The 19,220-nt window shown below is 41.0% G+C and overlaps 1 protein-coding gene across 1 annotated transcript in view; it reads right to left on the reverse strand.

Moving 5' to 3' along the window:
* The window catches only part of LOC121293070 (tryptophan 5-hydroxylase 2-like), a 54,097-nt gene extending 45,030 nt beyond the window's left edge, over window positions 1–9,067 (reverse strand). The window contains exons 1-3 of the mRNA XM_041215664.1: window positions 8,984–9,067; window positions 2,654–2,794; window positions 1,501–1,684 (exon numbers count right to left, since the gene is read on the reverse strand). Of these exons, the coding sequence (XP_041071598.1) occupies window positions 1,501–1,684; window positions 2,654–2,794; window positions 8,984–9,067 (409 nt within the window). The remainder of the gene's footprint in view (window positions 1–1,500; window positions 1,685–2,653; window positions 2,795–8,983) is intronic.
* Between the last annotated feature and the right edge of the window lie 10,153 nt (window positions 9,068–19,220).

Here is a 19,220-nt window from a genome sequence, read left to right on the forward strand (position 1 = left end):
TTTCACAATATTAATTATGGCATTCTCCTGACTATAATTACAATGTAGCATGAGTTGCAAGGCTCTAAATAGAGAAAATGTTTTCGGCTCTACACACAGGTGCACTGGACCCATTCGTGGATGGGGACCGGTAAAACTCTCTCAACATATTTTCATGCAATAATTGGAGGTTCTGATTAATTGTGGTCTTCACTGTCATTGACATTAGTAATGACATTACTATAAAAACATAATACATATATACCTATGTATCTTACGTATAGGACTTGTGGACAAACAAAAGTTGTATGATTGTTTAAAAGCAAAATACTGTGGATGTTGGAAATCTGAAACAAAAATAAAAATAGCTGGAAAAACTCAGCAGGTCTGACAGCATCTGCAGAGAGAAATAGAGTTAACGTTTCGAGTCCGTATGACTCTTCATCAGAACTGGTGAAGTCTTACAGACTCGAAACGTTAACTGTGTTCCTCTCCGCAGATGCTGTCAGACCTGCTGAGTTTTTCCAGCTATTTTTATTTTTGTATAATTGCTTAACTGGTCAGCATTACCCTTGGGTGATCCTGATAGCTATCTAGTGACTGGACATTTTCCTCTTCTTTAGACAGGCATTTTTTTATTAAGGTTGCATGAGAATGTGGTGGAATCTGTCCGTAATGGTCACTTTAAAGTTTCAGTGGTCTGTACAGGACTGGAATGCCTTATAAAATGGAGAAACTACAATTTTCACCTGATTGAAAGCATCAACAAGTTGGAATTAAAAGGCACATGTGCCTTCACATGTGGTAGTGAACTTGCACTGGAACTCAAGTAAGGTGTCAAATTAATCCATGTGGCAATTGGATCAGCAATAATGACAGTCTGCCTTTTTATTGTTGAGTCTATTGTAGGGATGTGACAAGTGAATAATCACTACATAAGTCCCATCTTGGACCATTGGAGCCAGGAGCACTGCTTGGTTGCACTGTTTATGCAAGTTACAGTATCTGTCAAAAATATGCAAATGTTTCATATGGTAGTTCCCATTGCCAGCTACCAGCAGGCATCATAAATAAATAACTTTGATCCTTAAGTACAGAAAATAACAAGGTGAAAGGTTGGGGACAGCACGTTGGTGGCCATTATGGTTCCAGCTGCACCCGCTATAATCAGTTTTAAAATAAGGCATCTGGCCTTTGATTTACAACATGCCGATGACCCAACCTCATCCCTGTTAGGTAAAAGTCATGTAAAGGTTGAAAATTCTGAAGAATAACTCTTTTCTACCAAAATATTCAGTGACCGGTATAAACTGTGAGAGCAGTTTTGTTCTATGTTCTCAAATCCAGTAAGAAATGGTCAATGCAAAACAACTTCTGTGCTGACCATTGTACCATAGCTTCTGAACGCAGTCCAGTTCCCAGAGGTAATAAGGCAAAATTCATATTAGTGCCCCTCCGCTTTGACTCAATTTCTATGAGCATGACAATGACAGTGCAATGTGTAGACAGTATGACTCGTACCTGCTTCCTCTGTCCAGTTGCTGGCCAATGGATTCAAAGAAACAATGTTTGTGTTGGCTCGTAGTAACCGAATCAGTTCGTTAAAATCTTCTTTTGTGCTGCTGCAATCCACAAAGATCTCAACTTCTGAAGCTCCCCTCTTTGACTTTCTAGACTCTATATGAATTAGATTGATGTGTTTCTCCTGATGAAACAGAATTTAATTCAAAGTTCAGAATTTGCACAGGGAGAGTCAAAATGAAGTGCGTTAGATGTGGGAGATAATTCATTCTCTATCTTGAACATTTCTGTCTTTATTTTTAACTGACACCCTGTGATTTAATTCTATCAAAACTAGCAAACATTGAGAAACCTAGGGGTAAACAGAGAAGTAGTGTTCTCTGATGAAAGGTCATCAACCTGAAATGTCAACTCTGTTTCTCTCTCCACAGATGCTGCCAGACTTGTTGAGCATTTCCAGTAATTTCTATTTTTTTTTTAGACCTTCAAGGTGTGCAGTATTTTACTTTCACATTGGGGCTTCTCAAAAGTTGCAGAGAAAGGAGCTGGAAGGTGCAAAGCTGTGAACAGTGCCATCACTGGCAGTAGGGTAGAATTGCAGCATGGCACACTTACATAAGCAGTTTCCAATGTAAATGAGGATATAGGAATTTGTTACGGGAATGTTAGCAAAAATGTGACAACAAGAAATAAGATTTTATAGCAAATGCAAACATAAGATGTTAAATGTATGTACACACAATTAGTTGAAAGGGGGAGGCAGTGAAATGGTGGTATTGTCACTGAACTGGTATTCCAGAGACCCAGGGTAATGGGGATCTATGTTCAAATCCCACCATGGCAGATGGTGAAATTTGAGTTCAATAAAAACCTGGAATTAAAAGTCTGATGATGATCATGAAACCATTGTTGTAAAAACCCATCTGGTTCACTAATGCCCTTTAGGGAAGGAAATCCACCATCATTACATGGTCTGTGACTCCAGACCCACAGCAATGTGGCTGACGCTTAAAAATGCCCTCTGATGGGTAATAAGTGCGGCCTAGACAGCAATGCCCACATCCCATGAATGAATACATTTATTTTTAAATTTCAGTTGGTCAACATGATCTTTTCAGTGATAATTGTTTCTCAGTACACTGTAGAATCTTACTTGAAAGATTTGAAGGGCTTTCACTAATTCACCAACTTCATTTTTCAAGGCAAACAGGATTGTGGTCCTGGAAGTTTCATCCTTGACATTTTCTTTGCTGACTTTCTTCTCATCATGTTTACTGGACCATCCTTTATTTACCTGCAAAAAATGTTTGAATCAAAATGTTTTTAAAAAGTAGTTGTCAAATTGGAAGAGTTTATCTAAGTACTAATGACTGTGTATAACAAATGAATGCAGATGAAGAGGATTCTACTTGGATTATACAGCATCCAGTGATGAGAATTTATTGAATCTGATAGGGAGGCGGTTAGACTCTCTCTTGTTGGAGATAGTCATTGCCTGGAACTTTGTGTGGTGCGACTGATACCCGCCACTTATCAGCACAAGGTTGGATGTTGTCCAGGTTTTGTTGATTGTGGTTTGGGACTGTGTCATTATCTGAGGATTTGCAAATGGAACTGAAGTCTGTGCAATCTTCAATCTCATTTCTGACTTTATTTTGCAAAGAGAATCATTGATAAAGCGGCTAAAGGTAGACAGGCCGAGGACATTGCCCTGAGGAACTCCTGCAGTGAGTTCCAACAATCATAACCATCTTCTTTTGTGCTAGGTCTATCCCCAACTTTGGAGTGTTTTTCCACAATTCTCCATTGGCTTCAGTTTTACTAAAGTTCCTAGGTGCCACACAGTCAAATGCTGCCTTGATGTCAAGGGCAGACACTCACACCTCACCACTGGGATTGAGCTCATATTCATGTTTGGACTAAGTCTGTAATGAGGTCTGTAGTCAAGTGGTTCTGGCAGAACACAAATTGACCAGGTTTGAGCAGGTTATTGATGAGTAAGTGCCACTTGATAGCACAGTTAACAACTTCTTCCATTACTTTGCTGATGATTGTGAAAAGACTAACAGGCCACTAATTGACGGAATTGGATTTATCCTGCCTTTTGTGTATAGGACATGGTTGGGCAATTTTCCACATTGGTAGGTAGAGGCCAGTGTTGCAGCTGTACTGCAACAGCTGGGTTAGAGATAGAACTAATACTGGAGCACAGGTGTTCAATGCTACAGCTAGGATGTTGCCAGGTACTGTAGCCTTTGCTCTGTCCAGTGCATTAAGCCACTTCTTGATGTTATATGGGCTGAACTGACTGAAGATTGGCATAAATAATGGTGGGGTCTCAAGAGGAAGCATGTTTGTCAGTAAGGCTGATGTATTTTAGGGGATCTATATTTGTAGCTTTCTGAGTTCCTGAGAAAATATCTTTTAGTCTGCATTGCTCTCCACAGCTTGCCATTAATTCCTGGATATCTCGGACTTCTCATGTGAGCTAATCCACATTGCTTTGCCTGTATATCAAAGGTCAGAGCTGAAACTGTAGTCCCGAAAATACCTGTTCTGGTTACACAATGTGTAATCCTCAATTTCAAATTATGTAACAAAGCTTTGCTATTATAGATTGCTTTTTTCTTCCAATTCCAATTCCTCTTTCTTAGACTTATTGCCTTTTCTTGTTCACTCTCTCGAATTGTACTGTTTCTGGCATAATACATGCAAGTGTCCCTTCTTCTGACATGTATGGCATTTTATAATTCCAGAAGTGCACATATCTCCAGAGTATGGGGCAAAAGTCCACAACCGTGGTAATTATTTAGTTCATCGGGTTCTTTCTGCCTCCATTTATGGCTTTGCTTTTGGTTGGGGCACATATGTTAGATTGATGGAGCTTTCCCATTTCAGTTGATCTACATTTGCTTTCCCATCAGTTTAGTTTCCAAATATATCTGTTGCATTTTTCATAGCTTCACTCACTTCTGCCTTTGGACTAGCACCTCAAATGGAAGCTCAGGATTAAACTGAAACTTTCCTGATTATGACAAGGCAACTGCAACATAGTGGGAAATCACTTCTTCATGTAATGCACCACTGACACAGTACTTTACTAATCACCTTGAAACTATGATGAAACTGTCTGTATATTCCCCTTCTTGTTTCACTTATAAAATTTCCCAAAAAATATTTCTCTCCATATCACAAAAAAGCTTTCAAATTTTTCTACTGCTATCTCTTTAGATCCATATGTCCATAAAAGTATGCCTAAGGAAACCAACTTCTTTTTTAATTAATTGATGGTATGTGGGCATCGCTGGCTAGGCCAACATTTATTGCCCATCCCTAATTTCCCTGGAGAATTTGGTGGTGAGCTGCCTTCTTGAACCGCTGCAGTCCATGAGGTATAGGTACACCCACAGTGCTGTTAGGGAGGAGTTCCAGGATTTTGACCCAATGACAGTGAAGGAACAGCGATATATTTCCAAGTCAGGGCGGTGAGTGGCTTGGAGGGGAACTTCCAGGTGGTGGTGTTCCCATCTATCTGCTGCCCTTGTCCTTCTAGGTGGTAGTGGGCATGGGTTTGGAAGTAAAACAACAATAGCTATTGTAAATAGTATTTAATTGGTAGCTTTATTTAAAAAGAAAAATGTTCTTTCACTTAAATATTTCAGGAAGCCATTGTATTTATCCACGTTTTATGAGGCCTGTTTGTATAGTGTTTGTGGTGAAATATATTTTCTTTGTTGATCAGACAAATATAATTGTTTTCCCTGATGGAACACATCATCACTGTAATCCACAATATAAAAAGAATCATCAATTCAGCACTCATTGTACAGTTATTACCAAGCATCATTGCCCAGGTTCTGTCAGATTATTCTACTGATTGTTTCCTGTTTTTTTTTCAATCATACGTCTGCCAACACTTTCGATTATTCTGTTATTCCATAACCTGAGCTATCTTGTGCAGCGCTTCATCATCGTGACTTTAATTGGTGTTTCTCCAAATTGCATGAGGTCTATATTGCTAACCAATACTGCATTATAGATGTCTGCATGCTGTAAGCACCATAGCAGTTTCCACTGGAGAGAGATGTAACCAATTCCTTTGCATAGTATAAAACCATGAGTTCATATTGTTACACATTCAGAATCATTGATGAATATTATATGGTATGGTCTAGTAATAATGCATTACTTATTTTTAGAATAACGTAAAGAATAGGTAACGAGTAGTATGCTTTAAGGTTACTTATAATGCTGATGATTTGGTTCTGCTCACCTTGATGTTTAATGAATGTATTCCAGTTTAAAGTAAACTGGTATCTCAACCAAAATTAACATATTTGCTCTTACTTTTTGATCCCTGTTATATTAGTTTTGAACATTTGGTGCAATTATTTGTGCAGGGAATTCTTGGTAGATTGTGGAGGAATGGATTCATGAAACAGCAATAGTTTTCTTCAGGAGCCTGAGTGCAACTGATAGCATGCCTGTCTCTGAGCTGGAAGGACAAGTTCAACTTCAAACTTGTTGGCTACTGAATAACCCACCCAGTAGTGCAGGAAAGCCAGTGTGTATCAGTGTCAATCCCCAGCCCAGATAAATGGGGAGGCTTAATGGCAGGAACGGAATCTGGCTGTAAAACTGCCCAACAAATCCAAAAAATTATGGTTAACATGAAGAGTGATCAATCAGCATTTTGGTGTCCCCATGTAACAGGGCGAAAGCAGAGGGAGATCAATAGGTTTCTTCAACCATTAGACAGTTGTAATTATGACATTACTCAAATTCAATTACATAACTGCTGTACTTCAAACTTGCCCATATGCGCTGGTATGAGAACTTAAATTAACAGCCAGACAAATATAAATGATTTGAAGCAAATTTAGCAAATGACCACAATGCTTCAGGGACATCTAATTTCAGTGGATGATCCTTCTAATTTGTGTTGTGAATTTAACGTATATTCTTTTGTTATAAAACTGTAATAAAGATACTGGGTTTTCACAATATAATTTGCAATGCTGTATAGTAAAGAGAAGATCCTAAGCAAGACTTTTGTGAGAGACTGAGATAAGGAAGACTGTCAATAATTGGATAATGAAAAATATTCTGCATTGTTTAAAAATTACTTTAAAATATACAGCTGTCTACAAGAGTTTTGATTTAGCTGAAAAACAATTCTTGTAGAATATTTGTAAACTTGAATGCAGGGAAACCTGCAGATTACTGGCCTCAGACTCTGAGTAACAAATTAAACTCTAAAATACATAATATGTCATTCATTGCTACTATAGAGAGCAAAATAATTCTGGATACTATAATCAATTGAAGAAATGTTCAGTAATTATGTTAACTATAACTAGAACTATACATTATTTTTAATAAATGTTGTCTTATCTAATCCACCCAATTGCCCAGGTAAGTGATATTCACTACAGTGACAAAAGCTATAACTGAATCTCCAATCTGAATAATTAAATAATCACTAACTATTGCCCATATTTAATCTCTTTCATAAGTACAAATGTAATGACAAATGTAATCATCCATTCTATCTGTAAACTCCAGATATCGGGGTAAAATTTGAAGTAAACATTTTTACACGCTTTAATCTGAACTCTGAAAGGAGTGGCATAGTTATTTATTATTAAATAATTTTACCAAATATTAGATTATTAGTACCGGAAAGTTTTTGAAACTTAAATCAATTATTAAAATGCATAATACCTCAAGGTCTAGTGTGAATAGGGTAATGGTAGATTGGCCAATAATCCAGAGAGCATGAGTTGAGAGTGTAAATTCTATTTTAAAAGTCTGGACTATAATGCTATCATCAGGAGAAGTGACCACAAAGCTGTATAATTGTCATAAAAACCCAACTGGTTCACTAATGCCCTTTAGGGAAGGAAACCTGCTGTCCTTACCCAGTCCGGTATACATGTGATTCCAGTCCCACATAAACATGGTTGACTCAACTGCTCTGCTAAGTAGCCTAGCAAGTTATTCAGGTGCCCCACCACCACCTTCTCAGGGCAACACATGCTGGCTTTGGAGTGATGCCACATCTGAGAATGATAAAAAAAAAAGGAAAGGAAAAACTGAAGTATATGAAATTTAGCAGTAAAACATTTTGCCACCAACTCTTACAATATATTTATTTGTGTATTTTATGGGAAACCATGTCAGATATAATGTGTGCAATGTCATATCTGCTTCATTCAAAGCCAAGAAACTCTTTAAAAAAACAGAGAACCAATTTGTTTCTTAAGCATTTGGTCTTTCTGCCAATGCAGAAACTTTTAAATCTACAAAGTAAATATGTTCGTTTTATTTGTTTGTTGTTTTCCAATGCAGTCATTTTCCCTCTAATGAAAAGAATGCTATTAAAAAATCCTATCAGCTGTACCATGTATAATGGGGTATTCATGGCCCATTTTAAACCTGTGACTAATTTTAAACTGATGCTTTTCCTGCCTCACTGTTAACACCTGTAAACTGGTCTGACTTGCCTCTGCCTCAGCATTTTTTATTGCCAGTGGGCCCACCTTATACCAAGGCTCCATTCATTTCAAACAAGTATCCAGTCTCTATTTGAACCTGAGCCACCATATTTCATTTGGGAATTTTTTAATTAGCTTCATTGCTGTCCAAGTTATATTAACTTTCCTAAATATACACCATCCCATTGTTCATTTAAATTTCTCCATCAGTAAAAAGACCCTACAGATCATATTCCAAATATTTATGATTCTGGTACATAGGACAAGTTTATCCACACTGGTTCTATGATTCAATAAACTGACAGGAGCCAGAAGATGCATGTGTTATACTTGAGTTCCAGCACATAAAATCCTGGAACCATCAATGCCAGTTGAGCAAAGTGTCAATTAAATTATTTTTTATGTAACTTATTATAAACCACTACCTTAATAGGGATGTGTAATAAACACTAGCTACACCCATATCCATAGAATGATTGAAAAAGCAATGACTACAGTGTTTAGTATAATATTTTCACCATGGGTTGTTTTACCATTACCGTAAAAAGAGTTTTTTTTAAGAATTCTTAAGAGAATAAAAAGCTAAAACCAACAGTATATCAGAGCACTTTCTGAACTCACAACTATAGGTGATCATTTAGCTCAAACATAAGAACATTACAAGATACAAACGGACTAAGTGGCTCAACTAGTCCATGTTTGTGATTACCTTCTACCAGCAAATCACAATTACCCACTCTGCTCGCATTTGCCATCAATCCCCTTTCCCCACATCCACCGATTCAATTTAATTTTAAAAGCTGATCTAGTTTCTACCTCAACCAGCAGCCCTGGGAGTGAAGTCCACTGCCTCATGAGACTATGTTAAAAGCTTTCTCCTGTCCCCTGTTCTAAACCTCTTATATTTAACCGAAGCCTCTAGTAACTCTCGATCTTGGCCCACCCAACTATTCCAAGACTAGGGCAAACCCAAGCTGTGAACTCGCCTGATTGTTTAAACGTTGTTCTTCCAGTAAGCCCGAGTCCAACGACATTCCTCGCTTAGCCCAGTATTTACTTCCAATCATCATCTTGGCAACGTTTCGAGGGGGAAAGGTTTAAACGACTGTGTTCTTCAATGGGGACTGCGAATCAGTCTGAGTTCAGTGGCAGCTCTGCCTCTTTAAGTACTCCCCGCTGCTGATGGACTGATAGATAAGAGACGCTGCAGCTCTGCGCGCTCCAGAGACATCCTCACCAACCCGCTCTGTCAGCTCCGTCCTTTCCACGGGAAAGAACATCGGTACAGAGGCTGCAGAAATGATTTTAGTTGTATACAGTGGAGCGTGATGTATAATCGCAGGGAGAGGTTCAGGGCATCATTCACTCAGTGAGACTTCCCTGAACAGTTGCCGAGAATACGTTGAGATATCGGTTGGGTTTTAGGTTTGGAAAGTGAATGTACCGACATTTGTATTGGAGGGCAATGCTTCTTTCCAAATATGGGCATTTGAACACCAGCTGTACTGAACAGCATATTTTCATTTGACTCAATAATCCGGACAGCTGTTGTTTGATTTACACCACGCACAATGGAAAAGTTATTTGCACTTCGCGAGTTGTAATGAAGTAAATCAGCAAGATTGTTTTTTTTTATAGTCGTTCACGAGATGTGGACGTCCCTGGCTAGACCAGCATTTATTGCCCATCCCTGATTTCCCTTGAGAAGGTGGTGGTGAGCTGCCTTCTTCAACAGCTACAGTCCCTGTGGTGTAGGTACACCCACAGTGCGGTTAGAGAAGGAGTTCCAGGATTTTAACCCAATGACAGTGAAGGAATGGTGAAACATTTCCAAGACAGGATGGTGAGTGACTTGGAGGGTAACATGCAGGTGGTGGTGTTCCCATGTATCTGCTGCCCTTGTCCTTCTAGATGGTAGTGATCGTGGGTTTGTAAGGTGCTGCCTAAGGAGCCTTGGTGACTTTCTGCAGTGCATCTTATAGATGGTACACACTGCTGCCACTGTGCACTGGTGGTGGAGAGAATGAATGTTTGTGGATGTGGAGCCAATCAAGCAGACTGTTTTGTCCTGGATTGTTTCAAGCTTCTTGAGTGTTGTTGGAGCTGCACTCATTCAGTCAAGTGGAGAGTATTCCATCACACTCCTGACTTGTGCCTTGTAGATGGTGGACAGGCTTTGGGGAGTCAGGAGATGAGTTACTTGCCACAGGACTCCTAGCCTCTGACCTGCTCTTGTAGCTACAGTATTTATATGGCTAGTCCAGTTCAGTTTCTGGTTAATGGTAACCTCCAGGATGTTGATAGTGAGGGATTCAGTGATGGTAATGCCATTGAACATCAAGGGGCAATGGTTGGATTCTTTCTTTGGAGATGGTTATTGCCTGGCACTTGTGTGGTGCAAATGTTTCTTGCCACTTGTCAGCCCAAGCCTGGATATTGTCGAGGTCTTACTGCATTTGGACATGTACTGCTTCAACATCTGAGGAGTCACAAATGGTGCTGAACATTGTGCAATCATCAGCGAACATCCCGCCTGACTTTATGACGGAAGGAAGGTCATTATTGAAACAGCTGAAGATGGTTGGGCTGTGGACACTACCCTGAGGAACTATTGCAGTGATGTCCTGGAGCTGAGAGGACTGACCTCCATTTTCCTTTATGCTAGGTATGAATCCAACCAGCGGAGACTTTTCCCCCTGATTCCCAATGACTCCAGCTTTGGTTGGGCTCCTTGATGCCACACTCAGTCAAATGCTGCCTTGATGTCAAGGGCAGTCACTCTCACCTCACCTCGGGAGTTCAGCTCTTTTTGTCCATGTTTGAACTTAGGCTGTAATGAGGTCAGGAGCTGAGCAGCCCTGGCGGAACCCAGACTGGACATCAGTGAGCAGGTTATTGCTAAGCAAGTGCCACTTGATAGCACTGTTGATGACCCCTTGCATTACTTTACTATGATTGAGAGTAGACTGATGGGGCGGTAATTGGCTGGGTTGGATTTGTCCTGCTCTTTGTGTACAGGACATACCTGGGCAATGTTCCACCCAGCCGGGTAGATGCTAGTGTTGTAGCTGTGCAGGAACAGCTTGACTAGGGGCATGGCAAGTTCTGGAGCATAAGTCTTCAGTACTATTGTCCGTAGAACATTGGGCAATCATCAGTGAACATCCCCATTTCTGATCTTATGATGGAAGGAAGGCCATTGATGAAGCAGCTGAAGATGGTTGGGCTGAGGGCACTACCCTGAGGAACTACTGCAGTGATGTCCCGGAGCTGAAATGATTGACCCCCAACAACCACGACCATCTTCCCTTGTGCTAGGTATGACTCCAACCAGCGGAGAGTTTTCCCCCTGATTCCCATTGATTCCAGTTTTGCGAGTACTCCTTGATGCCACACTCAGTCAAATGCTGCCTTGATGTCAAGGGCAGTCACCCTCACCTCACTGATTAAAATTTCAGCTTCTCGTTTACAATGTTGAACGCCAGGGGATACTAACTGGGAACCTTGCTTTGTACAAGCAGCCAGAGCAGGATAAAACCGCAATAGCTGCACGCTAATTGATCTAATTTGACATGAATTTGTTTTCATAAAATTGTATTAACGTTGTTTTAAAAAATCAATGCGATATGGTTCTCATTGTGCAGAGTAAGTGAATGCAAGTTACTATTGGAATAGAATACTACACTCTTCCTTCTTGCTAATACTCAAGAAATTTCAGTGTATAAAGAGTTTTCAGACTCTTAACACGTGCATTTTATTCTAATATGTTCGGCATTTATTTGCTCCTACGTCCTTCCCAGGTTTAAGCGACCGCCAAATCCCTCGACTTGATCATCAGTAGCTGTTTAAAAGAGATACTTTTAATGCCGCCAGACTTAAAGTGAAAGGTAAAACATGTCAATAAAACGCACAAACCAGAGCCGCTGCCAGCATGTTTAACGGTAAATGAACAGGGTGAAACCTTATTCGTTCTACTGAATACACATTTTGTCTTGAATAAAATTATGGCCAGGTTTCGTAAAATTTGCTTTATTCTTTCCTGACGGATTTCACTCTCTTCGTAGTCAGACTCTCCACTAGTGCCGTTTCACCACCCACACTATTTCTTGACGAGAGTTTCCCTGGCAAAACAATGAATTCCCATCACAGGAATATCTCGTAAACCCATGAGAGTAAACGAGGTTAATTTAATCCAGACTCCTAACACTTTGTAATAAACAATAAATTAATTAACTTGGTTTGCAAAAGACATATGTAAAATTTAATAACAATATGTTGTCTAAATATTTTTGAGTAACAGTTGTAGATGTAGGCCCAAGGGATAGAATATTGTGAGGTTCTGAGTTCCAGGGTTTATACAGCCAGACATATTATAGCTAGCAATCTGCACCAGTTGGACGGGGTTTGTGTAAACCACTATGGTAGGAAGATGAGGACGATAGAAAACCGTTTTGGGGCAGTAGGAAACGCAGAAAAAAATGGTTATTATTCCATCACTGTAATGACTCTGAACTGACATGGACGGAACGGGACTCAAGTGTGGGAAGGGAGTCCATACTGCTCAGTGAGATAGTGCATTCCAGGTCAAAATGTGACATCAGGAGCTTTAAGTAGTTAGCATCTGGAAGCTGGGACATGTTTGATTAACAGTAATGTTACTTTTACTTCCTCTTTCGGTTTTCAGGCTGTCCCCGCCCCCCCCCCTCCCCCACCCCCCCAATAATAAACACAATTCAAAAAGTGCTTAAGAAAGTTCTCAGAGTGGACTTGTAAAAGCCCAAAATATAAACCAACTGTTTCTTAAGCACTCCTTCTAAGACTTAAGAGCTATGCTTGGCTAAAACTTGGGACCCCTCAAAAGTCAAATCATTATTGAAATGGGATGATTAGAAATAATGAAAATGTGATATGTGAGTACCAGTCTAACTGGTTACATGAAATTGCATTGAATTGCATTTTCAACTAGCACAGAAAGAGGCCATTCAGCCTGTTGTGTCTGTGCTGGCCCTCTGATGGAGCAATTCGCCTAGTGCCACTTTCCTGCCTTTTCCCTGTAGCTCTACATTTTTTTACCTCCTCAGATAATGATCCAATTCCTTTATGAAAGCCTTCATGATCCTGCCTCCACCACACACTCAGGCAGTGCATTTCAGATCCTAACCGCTCACTGCATTAAAAAGTTTCTCCTCATGTGACCATTGCTTCTATTGGTAATTATCTTAAATCTGTGCTTTCTGCTTCTCGATCATTAGGAATAATTTCTCCCTACCTATTCTGTCCAAACCCCTCAGATTTTGAATACCTCTATCAAATTTCCTTTAGACCTTCTCCAAGAAGAACAATTACAACTTCCCCAATATATTCACATAACTGAAGTTCCTTGTCCCTGGACTCATTCTCATGAATCTTTTCTGCACCCTCTCTAATGCCTTCACATCCCTCCTAATGTGGTGCCCAGAACTGGATGCAATACTCCTGTTGAAACCGAAGCAGTTTTTTATACAGGTTTAACATAACGTAACATAAGGAGTACTCTGTCCCTATTGATAAAACTCAGGATGCCGTATGCTTTATTAACCACTCTCTCAACTTGTATTAACACCTCCAATGATTTAGGCACAAATACACCCAGGTCCTTCTTCTCCAGCACCCCCTTTAGAATTGTACCCTTTATTTTATATAGCCTTTCTGTATTCTTCCTCCAAAATGAATAAGAAAGTTCTCAGAGTGGACTTGTAAAAGCCCAAAATATAAACCAACTATTTCTTCTCCGCCACTTGTCTGCCCTTATACTAACATATCCATATCCTTTTGAAGTTCTACACTTTCCTCCTCCTACTTCACAATACTTCCATATTTTGTATCACCTGCAAATTTATAAGTTGTACATCAAGGTCTAGATTGCTAATAAATATCAGGAAGAACAGGGGTCCTGAAGCCATTCCCTTGGGAACTCCACTATAAACCTTCCTCCAGCCTGAGAAACAACTGTTTAGTACTCTTTATTTCCTGTTATTCAACTAATTTCAGATCTGTGTTGCTACTGTTCCTTTTATTCCACAAACTCCAACTTTACTCACAAGTCTGTTGTGCAGCTCCCTATCAAATGCCTTTTGGAAGGCCGTGTACACTATATCAACAGCATCACCCTTATCAAACAATGCAGTTGACATTTAGGGAAATTATTTGGGTCTATTTGTGAATAGCCCCATGTAAATATGTTGGTTTCAAATATTTTCATCTGGTTTGTCTGCTTTTCCACAATGGGTTTTCTCACTCTGCACAGACATATATTGTTGTTACTGTTCTTTTGAAGTTGTTTCTCTTTTAAACATGCAGAATATGTGAGGAGTCACAGTACAGGAAAATCTCTTTAGGCATTTTTTGTTCCAAAACCTTTGCTGAATCAGAGGTCACAGATTATTTTTGATTGTGGTTTGTATTGCAGGGTTAATGGCCCCAAACAGCTAATGAAAAAGATACACAAAGAACAAACCAAAGATGAGTTCAAGTACATAATCAGGAACATGGTGCCAAATGCAACTCACTAAACCTCCTTCAACAGCAACTTTCAAATCGGCAACCTTTACCATCTAAAAGGACAAACCATAGAACTATAGAAAAGTTATGGCACAGAAAGAGGCCATTCAGACCAACAAGCAACAAGCACATGGGAACACCAAAACCTGCATGTTCCCCTCCAAGCCACATACCATCCTGACTTGGAGATATATCAGTAGTCCTTCACTGCCACTGGGTTAAAATCTTAGAACTCACTTCCTAACAGCACTGTGTGTGTACCTATACCAGATGGAATGCAGCATTTCAAGATGGCAGCTCACCACCATCTTCTGTAGGAAAATTAGGGATGGGTGACAAATGTTGGCCTTACTAGCAATGCTCAAGTCCCATGGGAATTTACAAAAAAGGAAAACATGGCATCATCAAACATATGGTCACAGGACACCCAACAAAATGTTGGCCAGAACAGCTGAGGACTTCGCCAAATCCTCAGTACTGGACTACTTTCTGAAAGGCTAGATATCAGTTTTGGTCATAGTGGGTCAGAAACCAGGAAAGGGCTCCAATGACCACAGACGTTATTAGTCTATCAACCTCTAGAGCTACCTCAGAAAGTTGCTTGAAAGAGTGATGGCAGCATGTGTGGAGAGAGAAAGCTAACTTTTCAGGTCAAAGACCTCAGGCTTGATTTTGGCTACAGAGGTGGGCTGCTCAAGTTGGGAAACTTCACAACTCAAAAGACCCACCTAGGCAAAACATGTCCTGATACACACAACTGTTGTTCGGGTGGGTCGGGGGGGGGACGGGATAGCGGTTGGGTTTGAGGGGGGAAAGTTTGTAGGATGGAGTTGGGCACACCAACTCAGTTCTCTGAGACTTCATCCAAGTGATGTTAGAAGATATTATGCCCTCTAGCCCTCAACCACACACACCCTCATCTTCATCCACTTCCCATGCCTCATTATACCTTCTATGTCAGCTCATGCCCACCCAAACACCCCCATGACCCCTTATACTTTCCATGCCAGTTCAGTGCCAACTCATGCCCCTTCCATGCCCATTCACCCAGTAGGCACTATGTACATAAGCAATAAGCTATATAATAACAGTGGCAAGTGTGGAATTGCTGAGTAAAAATACCCATTCAGAAATGTTATTTGAAAAAAAGCTGCTGTTCCTACAAAGCTGTAAAAGTGTCAATCAGACAGATCATTAAAGAATCAATAACAGAGGCTTCAAACACTTCACATCTCTTAATCTTGTGCAAATAAACAATGGGACATTGACAAAGAGATGACAGCCAGGAATTATTATAACCACTTAAAGATATAAATCAAGCAAAGCCAACAATTCACTTCAGTTGTCAAAACAGAATCCCAGCTGAGCCAATGCTTTTACTGGTCTGAATTCACATTCAAGCATGCTGTGAGCCCCTCACTCGGATGAATGTCCTACCTCAGAAATCTGCCAGCCAATCTAATTGGCCAGTGGCTCTATAGCCCAGTGGCAGCAGTGTCATATTACAGACTACCCCGCCACCTGCAAACCTGCTGGTGGAGGACCTTAACATTCTGGCCTGTGTTTCTGGCAGCTGAGAAATGGTCGGACTGTTTGCTTTTATATCACTAGTGGATTATCAATGGCATTGCTCATAATGAAAGAAATGCTGCTTTTTAACAGATTTGCTGCACCATATGACATAATTCACAATATATCATATTAAGTTGCATTGACTGAATAAATCATACTGCATTTTTATTCCATTGAACTGTGTGATGTTTTTGCCAGTGTTTCAGGGATTACATTGCACAAATCTTAAATTCTTGTGAAAACTTTAAATGAGTGACCTGGATTATTCCTTTGCATGGATATTTATCTTATTCATTCATGGAATGTGGGTGTCACTGGCTGGGCCAGCATTTATTGCCCATCCATAATTGCCCTTGAGAAGGTGGTGGTGAGCTGCCTTCTTCAACTGCTACAGTCCATGTGGTGTAGGTACACCCACAGTGCTGTTAGGAAGGGAGTTCCAGGATTTTGACCCAGTGACAGTGAAGGAACGGTGATATATTTCCAAGTCAGGATGGTGAGTGATTTGGAGGGTAACATGCAGGTGGTGGTGTTCCCATGTATCTGCTGCCCTTGTCCTTCTAGATGATAGTGGTCGTGGGTTTATAAGGTGCTGTCTAAGGAGCCTTGGTGACTTTCTACAGTGCATCTTATAGATGGTACACACTGCTGCCACTGTGCATCGATGGTGGAGGGAGTGAATGTTTGTGGATGTGGTGCTAATCAAGCAGGCTGCTTTGTCCTGGATGTTGTCAAGCTTCTTGAGTGTTGTTGGAGCTGCACTCATCCAGGCAAGTGGAGAGTATTCCATCACACTCCTGACTTGTGCCTTGTAGATGGTGAACAGGCATTTGGGGAGTCAGGAGATGAGTTACTCGCCACAGGATTCCTAACCTCTGACCTGTTCTTGTAGCCATAGCATTTATAAGGCTAGTCCAGTTCAGTTTCTGGTTAATGATAACCTCCAGGATGTTGATAGTGGGGGATTCAGTGAAGGTGATGCCATTGAACATCAAGGGGCGATGGTTGGATTCTCTCTTTGGAGGTGGTTATTGCCTGACACTTTTGTGGTGCAAATGTTTCTTGCCACTTGTCAGCCCAAGCCTGGATATTGTCGAGGTCTTGCTGCATTTGGAAATAGACTGCTTAAGTATCTGAGGAGTTGCAAATAGTGCTTAACGTTGTGCAATCATCAGCGAACATCCCCACCTGATCTTATGATGGAAGGAAGGTCATTAATGAAGCAGCTGAAGATGGTTGGGCTGAGGACACTACCCTGAGGAACTCCTGCAGTGATGTCCTGGAGCTGAAATGATTGACTGCAACAACCACAACCATTTCCTTTATGCTAGTTATGACTCCAACCAGCAGAGAATTTTCCAACTGATTCCCTTTGACTCTAGTTTTGCTTGGGCTCCTTGATGCCACACTCGTTCAAATGCTACCTTCATGTCAAGGGCAGCCACTCTCATCTCACCTCGGGAGTTCAGCTCTTTTGTCCATGTTTGAAACAAGGCTGTAATGAGGTCAGGAGCTGAATGGCCCTGGTGGAACCCAAACTGGGCATCAGTGAGCAGATCATTGCTAAGCAAGTGTCACTTGATAGCACTGTTGATGACCCCTTGCATTACCTAACTGATGATTGAGAGTCTGATTGGATGGTAATTGGCTGGGTTGGATTTATCCTGCTTTTTGTGTACAGGACAAACCTGGGCAATTTTCCACCCAGCCGGGCAGATGCTAGTGTTGTAACTGTACAGGAAAAGCTTGGCTAGGGGCATGGCAAGTTCTGGAGCACAAGTCTTCAGTACTATTGTCAGTAGAACATTGTAAAATCATCAGTGAACATTCCCATTTTTGACCTTATGATGGAAGGAATGTCATTGATGAAACAGCTGACGATGGTTGGGCCAAGGGCATTACCCTGAGGAACTCGTGCAGTGATGTCCTGGAGCTGAAATGATTGACTTCCAACAACCACAACCATCTTCCTTTCTGCTAGGTATGACTCCAACCGTGGAGAGTTTTACCCCTGATTCCCATTGACTCCAGTTCTGCGAGGACTTCTTGATGCCTCGCTGGCTAGACCAGCATATATTTCCCATGCCTAATTGCCTTTGAGTAGATGGTGGTGAGCTGCCTTCTTCAACCGCTGGAGTCCAGGTGTTGTAAGAACACCCACAGTGCTGTTAGGAAGGGAGTTCCAGGATTTTGACCCAGTGACAGTGAAGGAACGGTGATATATTTCCATGTCAGGATGGTGAGTGGCTTGGAGGGGAACCTCCAGGTGATGGTGTACGCATGTATCTGCTGCCCTTGTCCTTCTGGATCATAAAGGTCAAGGGTATAAGGATCCTTGGTGAGCTTCCACAGTGCATCTTGTATATGGTGCACATTGCTGCCAATGTGCACCACTGGTGGAGGGAATGAATGTTTCTGGATGGAGTGCCAATCAAGCAAGCTGCTTTATCCTGGTTGGTCTTAAGCTTCTTGAGTATTGTTGGAGCTTCACTCATCCTGGCAAGTGGAGAGTGTTTGATCACACTCCTGAATTGTGCCTTGCAGATGGTAGACTGGCTTTGGGGGGGTGGGGGGAGGGGGGGTGGGGTCAGGAGGCTAGTTACTTGCCACCGGATTCCTAGCCTCTGACCTTCTCTTGTAGCCACAGTATTTATATGGCTAGTCCAGTTTATTTTCTGTTCAATGGTAACCCCCAGAATGTTGACAGTAGGGGATTCAACGATAGTAATGCCATTGCATCTTAAGGGGTGATGGTTAGAATATTGTCCAGGTCTTGCTGCATTTGGACATGGACAACTTCAGTATCTGTAGAGTTGTGAATGGTGCAGAACATTGTGGAATCATCAGCGAACGTCCCCACTTCTGACCTTATAATGGAAGGAAGGTCATTGTTGAAGTAACTGAAGATGGTTGTCTAGGACACTTGCCTGAGAAACTCTTGCAGTGATGTATTGGAACTGAAATGATTGACCTCCAACAACTACAGCCATATTCCTTTGTTCTAGCTATGACTCCAACCAGTGGAGAGTTTTCCCCCGATTCCCGATAATTCCAGTTTTGCTAGGGCTCCTTGATGCCAGTTTCAGGGTCAAATGCTGCCTTGATGCAATC

The sequence above is a fragment of the Carcharodon carcharias genome, chromosome 21 (assembly GCF_017639515.1).
Source record: "Carcharodon carcharias isolate sCarCar2 chromosome 21, sCarCar2.pri, whole genome shotgun sequence".
Lineage (NCBI taxonomy): Eukaryota > Metazoa > Chordata > Chondrichthyes > Lamniformes > Lamnidae > Carcharodon > Carcharodon carcharias.